The following is a 12,711-nucleotide window of genomic DNA, read 5'->3' on the forward strand; positions in this document are numbered from 1 at the left end:
AATAGACCCTATTTGCCCTTCCCTTCTTTGTAACTTGTTTCCCCACGCAGCAGGTGGTTTTGTGTGGGATTTTTCTCGTAGCATTCTTCCCCCTGTGAGGACATTTTCACCTTAAGAACAATAAGCGATTCGAGTGTAGATGTGATTATTGTAGGCCTGAATTCATTCTGTTTTTCCTATTAACACTGACAACTCTTTCTGTGGGAGAGTTAATGTCAGGTACACTTAATACTGCAATAATACAGGATTACATCTTTTAGTGAATAGGACAGTAGAGTTATTCATTCCCAATAAATTTCACGACGCTCACGGATAGCAAAAGGAAGTGACGATCGAATGAGTATCTTTGCCAACTCATAAAATTTGAAGCGAAGAGGATCGAGTACCAATGCTCGAAAAGATTTAATTCTCCTTGTTTTCTTATTTTTTCCGTAGAAATTATATTTTCCTTATAATGTCGCTCTTCCGTAACAATTTACCCTTGGACCATAAAGCCGTAATCGGCAGGGGAAATCCGTAATAATTACGGATAATCCGTAACAGTTGGCACCTCTGTGCATGTAATCCCCACAAAAATCCATTTCTTTGACTTTTCCCATACACTAACAGCAATCCACCAATTTGTCATTACTATAATGCCCCAGCTCCATTCAATAATATTTACTAATGTGCTACCGTGAGCAAAGTCATAATGTCGACAAATACTCCTCCCCTTGTCCACAATGCTTTATAGCCTTCATCTGAAATGTTCCACAAAGACTTGTTTGCTTTTAATATGAACCGGCAGCATTCACCTTAGGTAAGAGTTGACCGTTCCGCTGCAGAGATAAAAAAGAAAGGTTGCCGATACGTTGGGAGTTTGGACTAGAAATCTACTTCTTCAAAGCTCCTGTTACTTTAGGTCACCCAACTTACAGAGCTGTATATATCTGAAGCATGCTATTCATGCATTTGTTGTAGTTGTCATTTCATCGCACACTGATGATGATGATGATGATGCTTGTTGTTTAAAGGGTCATCGGCCCCTAATGGTACGAAATGAGACAAAATGAAATGACAAATTAAAAGCCAAAAAACATCCACTGACCACAATTCAAAACGGTGGATGGATGGAGGACGGACGAATGTGAATTTAAAACAATTCAAAACAAAGGATAGATGGAGGACGGTCGGGCGTGAATTTAAAACAATCAGTGGAACCGACCCACAGTGCCTCACATGTACAGAAGCTGGTGTAGAACAATAGTATTACTGACCAAGGGACTGCTTCTATAGCACAATACTGAATCGACGATACTTGTAGTCGAAAGGGATCCAAAATCCCAGTCAGCGGCCCCTCACAATGGTACTTATCACTAGGAAAGTAAAACCATGGTATTTGTCATATTGCGGTACTAATCAAGAGTAGCGTACACTCGCGGTATTACACACATTATGGTACTACTCACAGGTAATGAAATTTGCACATGTATTACAGACCTACGCTGTTTCGCACATTGCGGCGTCATTTACAGGCAACGCAAACATATGGTGTTCATCACATACATGTTCTAACCACAGGGACCCGCACTAACCCGTGGTGTTCTTCATATAATGGGTACTAATCATAGGCAAGCCAGAACCATGGGGTTCCCTCATCCCATGGTGTCGTTCATATAGTGCTACTAATCACAGGTACTGTAAAAGCCATCGTGCTCTCATTTGCTACTAATCACAAACTTATTTGGTACCCAACATAGTGATATACGTGCACGTAAAAGTGAACCATGGTGTTCCCCGCGTGGTGGTACTAATCACAAGTAGTTTCATGGTTCTAATTTGATCATCCCTTGGTCGCCCCTTACAACAGGCAGGGGATACAGTGGGTGAATTCCCTCGTCTGCGTCCCCCACCCACAGGGGGTACACCGTACACTAGCTGCCTTTGTACAAGAGACAAAACTTCTGGCATGACTAGGTACACGATATGGGAGGCTTCAAACCTAATCTGGGATGAAAATAGATATTCCCTAGTAAACAGATTCAGAAAGTGGAGAAATTCAAAATATCTGGGGGAGTGGACAAAGACAGAGAGAGACGCACTGTTTTCGAGACTCAACAAGATGAACTTGGCATATAAACTAACTATGAACACTTACAACAAGAAGTATATCTCAATCAATGCAAAATTCAAGACACTACCAGACAGTGATCCGCTCGGAGGCTTTAGAGGCAGCTGAAAATTTGACAGGATTGGTCAAGAAGTTGGAACTAGTGGAGAGAAAGATTCCGAGGAAGATAATGGGACCCCAAAGAGCAGAGGATGGATCGTACAGAAAGAAACGAAACCAAGAATTATATCTCAGATACCATCCGGAAGAGGAGAGCTATGTTCTTCGGACATATCTACAAAATGAACCTGGGAAGACTGACCAATCAGATAAGACTTTTTGAGACCAGGAAAACAACAGTGCACTGGTACCAAGACGTGAAGAAGGACATGGAAGAAATGGGAATACAAGGAACAGAAATCGGCAACAGGGATGCTTACAAGTCGAGGATCAAGGCCAAGAAAAGGTTTCAAGAAAACGTTAGATCCTGTACCCAAGTGCCATGGACATAAGAAAGGAGGAGATTGCAGAGTGAAAGGATGAAGGAATAATGGACGAGGATTAAAGCCCAGAAACAGATGAAGCTGAATTCGAATTAATGCGGTCCATAGTCAACCAAAACGAAAGAAGAAGAAAGGGGAAAAAAAGGAAAGTACTTGTGTAACATGAATACATAAATAAAGTTAATTGCAAACTACAGGGGGGGAAAAAAAAACCACCATCAAAATGGAAAGAATAAGGTAGACCTTTACCGCTTTTTTGCCAGGAGTTACTTTCCGATTATTGTAGTCATCGGTCAGCTGTAGCCAGTCTTCCATGGTTTGGGGTCTGTCCTCTGTCTTGCGGCGCTTTGCCAACCCGTCAAGGCGATCTGCAATCAGCAAACACACTTGTTTCACAACTCTTCCAAACTTTCTAAAGCAGAATTATTTTCCACAAAACGTCCAACTATTTCAATTCTCCTTCACTCCTCCTTTCTTTTCTCTTTGATACATTATCTGGCACTGAAAGCAAAAAAGTCCAAACAGGTGTTACGAAATTTTGAACAAGTATGTTATATTTTGGAACTTGATAATGTTATTTGCCAATTGTCTAAAGAAAGGATGACAATGAGTCCACTTAAGTAAAAAATACACAGGTAAATGTTGATACTTGGCCTCTTTACTGGTGTTTTATTTCATGTATACAACAGTGAAAAATAGGTTCAATTCATTTTTTGTCTGTCCAATAGTTTATTTGTTACAGAATAAACAAATTCTTAACATAATTTTTCAAACCTCTGTATTGAAGTTCAGGGGTATCTGGCAGAGCATTCTTTGATTAATATCTAATAGCTAAGCAACATTAAGGGAGTCAAAACAGGAGATGTCAAATTTCTCCATTAATATTACAGGTAGACTACAAACCCACTTATCTGTGGTAACTGGGACCGAGACTGTCTCAAGTAACAAAAAACTCAGATGAATGTGTAGCAAATCATGGTTTTGGATTAGAAATGATGAAACTGTTGCTGATGATGAAATGCAAATATTAAACTGCTTCAACTTTTCTTAGATAAATGTATGTACAGTACTAAACAGAGTAGCCCTTAATAACGTTTTCAACCAGAGTTAAAATTTATTTGCAAAAAAATTCCTGTATCGTTTGAGCTTATTACCCCTCATGCTCGCTGCTATGTTGTGCTACCATCTCAACCAAAACAAATAATGTACCGTGGACTCCTCTTGCCGATCTTATCACGCATAGACCACCTGTATGAGAAATGCATAGAACACCTTCCTTATCACTTTTGTCACAGTAAAACTCAAACAATGGCATTGTCTGTTAGTTCCTGCTCCTCGTCTCCATTCAACCAACCCACGGCATCTTCTTGGATTGCACGCTGAATAACAGAATAACAGCCACAAGTTTATCAACATTTTAGGGGCTGCAATTTGCAGTGTGCATTGTTCTGAATTTTATAGTTAATTTAATTATGTTGACAAAACGAATGCCTCGGTTAACAAAGAGTCTCTCAGATAATCTGGTATCAGACGAGTGGGTTTATACAGTACACGGTTGTGCAAAAGGTAATTTCCAAACTTTTATGTTTTGAGGAATAGTAATGGAGATATTTGTGAATTACACTTCAAAAACTCTCCTGCTAACCCTATGGTTGTGAGGTGTTCAAAACCTGTCAGCAATGGGCAGTGACGTGAGTTTATAATAAACAAGTGTAACTTTTCATGAAAGATCCTATTATAAAATAAAAGATAATTATGTCATAAAATGCCCTTTAGCTTATTTGAAAATACCCGTTAGCAGTATAAGCTGACATTGTCAGAGGCTGCGATCTGATTTCTGGTACTGTTTGAAATTTAAGATCGGCAGTGGGGGGCCTGATATGTGGTTAAAAAGATACATACAGTTCACCTCCATTGAAAGTGTGCCTCAAAAGAGCTGCACCACCTTGGGACAAGAACATGAATTTACATTCACACTATGTATTAATGTTTTGGCGATGACTACAGAGTAGTTTGTGTGCGAGTTCTTCATACTCAAGAATATGGGTCAATTTAGGTCAATGGGTTGGGTAAAATTCATAGCTTGGCTTATTTAGAAGCCCTGATGTACTTCAGAATGTTTACCAAACAACGTATCTCCCTCAACATTCTAATCTATTCACTTAACCCACAGGCCTCAACTGTGCCAGTAAAGCAGATCTGTTTACACATAGCTCTGAGCCAGTTGTGACATTGTGGCCACTCCTTATATTTACCGGAGTTAGTAACAGATGGTGCAAAGCATTATATCCATATTGAAATTAAGGAAGCTATTGATCAGTATAAAGCTTGCTCAATTTTGTTGCACATGAGCATCCCTGATTGCTCTCAAGGTTGCCTACTTGAGAGAAGGTTACAACATCATTACATTTGTTCAAACTTGCTCTCTATCAATAGATGGCATGGCATGGTCTATAGAATTTTGTTATATGTATATGGATTTTTCGAATCTATTGGAATGAGAATTTTGTAGCACGTCCTTATTTTCACCATCTAAGTCAGCAGTCTGTTTCACACAGTCATGATTGGTCATAAGAAAAAATATGCAAGTTTGCTAATGAGTGCACACGTTAAAAATGTTACATGAAATAAAATTCATTGTTAAAGCCCATACTGTCAACTCAATAAAAAATATTTTGGATTGTCAGAAAAAATCCACCTTTACAACATTATAAATTGTTGAAGTTAATTAACATTAGGTACAAGATATGTTTATATGGAAAGAACATTTTAATGCTGTTTTAGTACCTAATTTTAAAATGTACGTATTTCTTAGTGGTACACATTTTTATGGCTGGAGATATCTCTAAATAGGAGACAAAACATGTCCTATTAGCTTTGTTGTTATTCTTAATAGAATAAACAGTTTATAGTATTGTAAAGGTGGAATTTGTCTCAAAATATTCCACAACATTTTCATTGCAAATGTATTGAAAAATAGTGAAAGTGATTATTCCGTGCAAGAAGTATCTGAAAGAGATTATGGTTTGAATGACAGTTGGTGTCAATGTCAGATGAAAAGCAATTTCAAGGCATGTTCAGAGCAAGAAAATTAAGACGGCAATTGGTTAAGAATTCTCAATTTTGGTTCTCTAAGTATGCACAAAGCCAGCCCCATGGTGTAGGGGTAGCATGTCTGCCTCTTACCCGTAGGCACCGGGTTTGATTTCTGGCCAGGTCAGGGATTTTTACCTGGATCTGAGGGCTGGTTTGAGGTCCACTCAGCCTATGTGATTACAACTGAGGAGCTATCTGACAGTGAGATGGCGGTCTCGGTCTAGAAAGCCAAGAATAACGACCGAGAGGATTCGTCATGTTGACCATGACACTTCATAATCTGCAGGTTTTCAGGCTGAACAGCGGTTGCTTGGTAGGCCAAGGCTCTTCAGGGCTGTTGCGCAATGGGGTTTTGTTTGGTTTTTAAATATGCACAAGAGTGATGTTGAAAGGATGCAAAAATGAAACCTTCATACTCATCTGCAATTCGTACACAAGGTATCATATTGAAAGATTTGCATTAGGAAGTGGAGGCCATTTGATATTTTAACTGTACTCTTTTGAAAAGTCTTCAGGTTAAATTCAAGGAGAAAACATTCACTAAGACCTAGATATTGGTAGTTGCTCAGAAAAAGGGCTCCAAATATATGTTACTTTCAAGCTAGATCAGTGGTAGTGTCTCCTACTCATGATCCTGATGAGATAGTAATTTTTTTGAAAGGAAGGGCAGTCAGAAATCTTGGCATTCCACATCAATGTTGGTATGTTAAAGATCTGTGATGATGCATTCAGAGTCACTCATTAACTCAGTATATCACACATATCCATTTATTACTTTAAATGTAAACTTAAAGAAGTACACTGGTAAGACCACAATTAGAGTATGGTTCCCGTATATGGGACCAGGATTACTTGATTTGAGAACTGGAATAAATCCAAAGAAAATCAGCTTGATTTCTGACAAAAGAGTAGTTATGAAAATGTTGCAATTTTTGGGTATGGAAGACTTGGGAGCAACGAGACAAAATGCTTGTCTCAGCAGGATGTTCTGAACTATCAGTGGAAAGGTGGTGTGGACTGGCATTAGTAGACGAATCAGGATGAGTGGTGAAGTAAGGAAGATAAATTTGGAATTCAAGAGGACAAATTGGGGCAAATATTCATTTATTGGAAGAGAAGTTAGGGACTGGAATAATCAACCAAGGGAGATGTTAGATAAATTTCAAAATTCTTTGAAACTATTTAAAGAAAGAGTAGTAAACAACTACACTAATAGGAAATCTGCCAATTGGACATCTGCCCTAAATGCAGATCAGTGTTGATTAATTACACTGCAGGAACCTCAAAGTTAACCTTAGTAATGGTAAAATGATTTACTCTGAACAAATATCTCCCACAGAAGAGTTGAGAGAGAGAATCCACAAGGGATAGCTGCCCTAGAACAAGGGGAACCGTACAGTAACAGCATCAAATAGATAATTTTTGCACTATTTATCTTAGGATGAAATGAGCTTTTATATATATATATTTTTTTTAAATTTTGAATTTCCCCCGTTGTAGGCCTACAGCTATCCCTGATCAGGAAAACTTTATTTTTCTTTACACATACCATACAAATGATGATTTATCATTGCCAATGAATCTCGTGAAACATCTAAAGAAATATGTACCGGTTGGTACACCTATACGCCGCACATTTGAATTTTCCGCCTTAAAGTTCTCTTCTACAGCTGAAACTCTGAACTTTAAAACTGAATTAATTCAACCGTTTATCAGAAGATGTTACTGAGTTAATTTCGAATTGTTTTTGTTTTCTAATTATCAAGAAGTGTGGACATTCTCTCACAGATGTCTCTACCAAATACTATGATCATGCACCCTGGTGCGAAGTGAAGGAACTTTCCTTGAAGATATTTTGTATTCATAAGTTTGTTCTTTACTAAATGTTGTTCTTTCATTTGTGGGTTGGCAATATTAATATTTCTTTCCGCCAGTTTTGAAATTAGCCAATCATAAATTTCCGTCATTAATTTTTAGCCAATGGCGTCTTTCTTCTCCAATGTGGATGTGTAACTGTAAGCTACCCAATAAACGACTGTGGGCGTGTCTTAATCAATCATGAAAGGTCTCGAATCTTCCCCGAGAGTATAAAAACTGCTGATTTTCCTGGCTCTCGGCCACTCGTAAAACATCTAGCTTAGTGTATGGAAGAATAGCAGGAGGCGGGAAGCGCCTCTTTCATCAGCCAGCAGCTCTTCTACAAGGTAATGGCCTTTTAACAACTTTATTTCTTGCTAGCTCAGCAGTTTAGCCCTTGGGGAAGGTCCGAAACTTTTTCAAAAATGTAACTTAGTGCCGGCTTATGTAAAAGTTTCTTATTACTTTAACTTTAAATTGGGGATAGAGAGTGCTTTACCCTCTCGAGCTCCCCTTCATCTTGAGTTGAGGTGACTACGTTTTCATAACCGATTTTCTACTCTTAATATCTTAAAATTTTCTTATACGAGTCACCTCCCTAGCTTGGGAATATCTCCTATATCATCGGCCTAGTGCCCCTTAGGTTTTATAAGGTTTCATGTAGGAACGCAAGCAACGCCTCCATTCATAATGGTATTTTGGGCCATTTAATTAACCTATTGTTTTTCTTTTAAGGCCCTGTAGGCTGGGTACGAGATACCCCTGTTTAATTCTTGTAAGTTGTGCCTCGATGGCAAGTTTTTGTAAAGTTGGTATTGCCTTTAAGAGGCTTGAAAAATTGAGAGCGGCTCAGCTCTTTCTTGTGTTTGAAAAGTGCCTCTGGGAGGCTTGAGGTTAAAAGTTGGGAGCCAGTGCTCCATGTAATGAGGGGTTTTCTGCCCTTTGGTAATTTGTAGTTGTGAGCTGAGGGCTCAGGAATTATAACTTGGGGCTCGAAGCCCAGAATTTGTAAAGACCTCTTAACTTGTGCTTTCGTTTGTAAAGTTACAATTGTACCTGTTTTTTTAATTGTTATTTCATCTAGTGAAAATTTGTTAAATCTTGTTGTCCATTGAAAATATAACCTTTATTTAAATTTTAATTCATCTTTCGGACTTGTAGTTAGACCCTCCAGCCCGCACCTTCTTTCACCTCTGCTGATCCTCGGGTAACCCCGTAACAAAATATATTTTAGATATGAAACAGGAATACCAAAATGAAGGAACGAATTCACTGAAAAGTTTGTGACAGATCCTTGTGTACTGAAGAGTAACCCAATCACTTCCCAGCAACTCGCAGGTATGTGATACTTTTCTCCAAAGTACTTAAAACAGGGTTCGTAGCGTCTCTTCTTTTCAGAATCAACTTCTTTGGCCTGTGAACTGTTACTCTCAAACCTTATTGTTGGATCAACAACAATGCCAATGTTTCTCTTCCTGTCAATAACGACAATGTCTGCACGTTTACTGGATCCATCGCTAGAGATACAGTGCATTTCTTCAAAGACTTCAAATCTGCCAGATTTTTGAGAAGTTCTGCAATACTGCTCCCGACCCTATGGTGCCTGTTATTTCTCAATAGTTCCCCTTTTGAGCAGAAACTAAGAACATGAGGGAGAGTTCTATCTCATTGCAGTGACGGCAACGGTCTTCTTGGCTTCTACCGGTAACACTTCTGATTGCTATCACATTACAGTTCATTTTAACGGCATTAGTCCATTGATAAGTTGAAAGTCCATTCTTCAGTAATCCAGGTGTTTGATAGTGTACATTCTGAAAAATGTGAGACACCTTTTCCACGGTGTAGTAGTTTTTTTCCATGTTTTAAATTGGTGATCTCTCCGTTTCTTCTGAAGAGTCTGTACCTTAGGTTGTTTAACAGGAGTGAAGCCCAGGCAAAACAAACAGATATATGAAGACGAAAAAATGTACGGAGAGAATTCTTAAAGAGAAAAATAACAGAATTTAGTAGTAGACCAATGTTTTGACTACAACTTTTCCTCAGCCAGGAAAAGAACATGTAATGTACAAAAGAATGGAAAGAAAGACAGACCTGAACTGCTAACTAGAAATTGCTCCTTTAAGAGAAGTTGCATAAAGGACATACAGTACATTCATTGTCAATGGAAACAAATTAATAAGCCTCAACAAGCGAGCTAAAAGTCAATGTCATTACAAGTATTACAAATTAATACCTTCTCACATTAAGAGATGTCAAGAAGAGGAAAATGACTTGTCAAACACACTTTTTATGCAAGAGATCCAATTACACATCAAGCAAGCATTCCAGAACAGACATGATGGCAATTATGATTTTACAGGACCTAACACCAAGGTCAATGGCCCTAAAATCAAGAAAAATGGATGTTGGTATTATAACAAGCCATCTATTTAAAAAACAAATTTGTTTGTAGACTTCAAATTTTGGCCTCATATTTCGTATTTAGCTTGGATTTGGTACACAAAAGTAGAAAATAGGTTCCGTTCAATGTTTTTCAGTCTGGATGTTTGTCTCATTATCACAGGAAAATGGCTTGATAGAATCTCTTGAATCTTAGTATTTAAGTTCAAGAATATCTGGAGTGTGCTCCACGCTACGTACTGTAATATTTGATTTGTAAACAGTGACATAGCAATATTAAGGAGCCCAAAACAGCAAATGTCAAGTTTCTCTGATAATATTAGCAGTATTAGAAACTGTAAGTCATAAAAAGGTGTGTCAATTTTTTATGTTTTATGCATTTTTACTTTAAGAATAATAACAGCAACAGAGATATCTGTGATTATTACATGTTTCATTAACTTCCAAATATCTCTGGAAATATTAATTAATATTCATTCTACCTTAAAAGCATACATGTTTTAGATCTAAAGCAGTTTTTACCATATGAGCTATAATAATGGAGATACAGTATTAATGAATTTAAGTTTTCATTGCCAGGTCCATCAACGGCGAGCATTGCCGATGTGGAAATATTGTAAATTTTTCAGCTAACTCATTCCTGGTTGCCAGCTTTTCGCCCCAGTGTGCTAAGTATTTGTCATTTCAGACGTGTCACCAAATTGGCTGCTTTCCTTAGTTTTGCGAGGGTTACGACTTTGCACGTTTTCCCACCAAGATGGAATATCTCTTCATTGGCAATGTGGTTTACCCATGATATTCAACATTCTATGATACTTACACATTTCAAAAGCCTGCAGAATTTTTTTTTTTGCTAGTGGCTTTACGTTGCACCGACACAGATAGGTCTTATGGCGACGATGGGATAGGAAAGGCCTAGGAGTTGGAAGGAAGCGGCCGTGGCCTTAATTAAGGCACAGCCCCAGCATTTGCCTGGTGTGAAAATGGGAAACCACAGAAAACCATCTTCAGGGCTGCCGATAGTAGGATTCGAACCTACTATCTCCCGGATTTCTTGAAAATCTCTACGCGCACGGCCAACTCGCCCGGCTTTGAAAATTTGCCCGTGTGGTCGAAGCACAGTGAATATTGTATAGAAAGAAGTGTTATCATCAAGTAAATTACGAATGAATCAGTTATGTACCGGTATTGAATGGTCATAAAACTATTTAAAAGGGTAGGCAAAACATTATGACTATGACAGAGATATCAAGACGAGTTATCTGACCTATTTAAAATTAATGCTGCGGAGAAGCATGGGACCACTAATTATTATTAATATATGTACCAATTTAAGTAGTTTGGTGTTTATTTGAACTAGTCCAACAGCTATGCCACATTCAGCTTGGCCTAAGACTTTCTCCTGCTCACCTTTGAAACAATCTGGACAATCTACTTCCTCTTTCATATCATCAGATTCTGAGCAAATATCTCTGAAGAAATCTGCAACGTAGTTCTTCAATTTCTCCGGTACACAACTTATGCAGTGTAGCCATCTTGCCGAAGTGTTATTACATGAAGAAGCTCCAATGACAACAAATTGGCTTCATGCAATATTGCTATTTCTCCTTGTAAACCAACAAATTTCAATTTACCTGAAGAGAAGGTGGAAGAACAGGCCTGATCTAACTTCTAACCATAGACATAGACTACTGGAAGTTTAAAAAAAAATATTTCTGTAAAATTGTAGAGGCATTTGTTTCAAACATGGGCACATTTTTATCTCTACACCTCAGCCATGACAACCTTCTCCTCTGGATGAGGTTTAGAAGCTAGCGTTCCTTGCTAACTCGATCTATCACATCTGTATCGGTCATCTACCCAGCTTATTTTCTCCAAACGGCACTGGTACCACATCTCAAAAGCTTTGAATTTCTTAATGTCATCTTTGTTTACAGTGCAGGATTAAATTGCATATGCCAAATAAATACAATGGAAGCACTTGAACAAAGAATGTGTCTGTTGTCAACAATTCTGGGTTTTCAACATAAGAATTCTAAACTGACTTTATCCAGAAAAGTTCAATATGAAAGACTCATATATGTTTGTTTTAACAACAACTAGATGGTAATAATAATTTCTACTACATTTGGTTAGGCATCTTTAGGACAACTGAAAAGATAACTAATACATGTAGCCATTTTGTTATTCACTGTTTAAAACATGGATCATCAGTGTATTACCCAAAAAAGAAAAATTCCATTTCTTCAGATTATTATGTGTGGTACGGAATTTTAAACCCTAACTTGCTTATATTTGTGGTACGTTAATATATGGACAGTATTCAATACGTGCAAAGTGATCTGGTCAAAATGTGCAGCACACACATTAACATATTATTTTAAACTGTAACAATGTTTCTTACAAAACTGTGTTTAAATCATTGAAAAATTTGCTATTGTGGTTTCCTAGTTAGTGTAAAATGTGAGACATTTTAAACTTATGAACAAATAATCATTTTTAGTTAATATTTTCAAAATATTATGCTCTACTTGATATTAAGGTTTACTTCACTTTTAAAAAAAATAAATAAATGTTTACATAACTTTTTAAATAAATACATTTACACAATCAGAATCAAACTGATGCCAGTGTTCAAGTGATTAACAGTAGGCTTCTAGCCCAAGATAGCGAGTTCAGTTCAAGCACGTTATGTTGTACGCCTGCTCATGAAAGAACCCAAGTCAATAAAACAGGTGTTTAATAGGAAAAATCCACTCTGCATTT

At 37.6% G+C, this 12,711-nt stretch overlaps 1 protein-coding gene across 7 annotated transcripts in view; it reads right to left on the reverse strand.

Moving 5' to 3' along the window:
* The window catches only part of ZAP3, a 491,484-nt gene that overhangs the window by 4,814 nt on the left and 473,959 nt on the right, over positions 1 to 12,711 (reverse strand). For all 7 annotated transcript variants that reach the window (XM_067155237.2, XM_067155235.2, XM_067155234.2 and 4 more), the window contains one exon: positions 2,842 to 2,960. In XM_067155237.2, coding sequence (XP_067011338.2) covers positions 2,842 to 2,960 — 119 coding nt within the window. The remainder of the gene's footprint in view (positions 1 to 2,841; positions 2,961 to 12,711) is intronic.

Source organism: Anabrus simplex, chromosome 11, assembly GCF_040414725.1.
Source record: "Anabrus simplex isolate iqAnaSimp1 chromosome 11, ASM4041472v1, whole genome shotgun sequence".
NCBI lineage: Eukaryota > Metazoa > Arthropoda > Insecta > Orthoptera > Tettigoniidae > Anabrus > Anabrus simplex.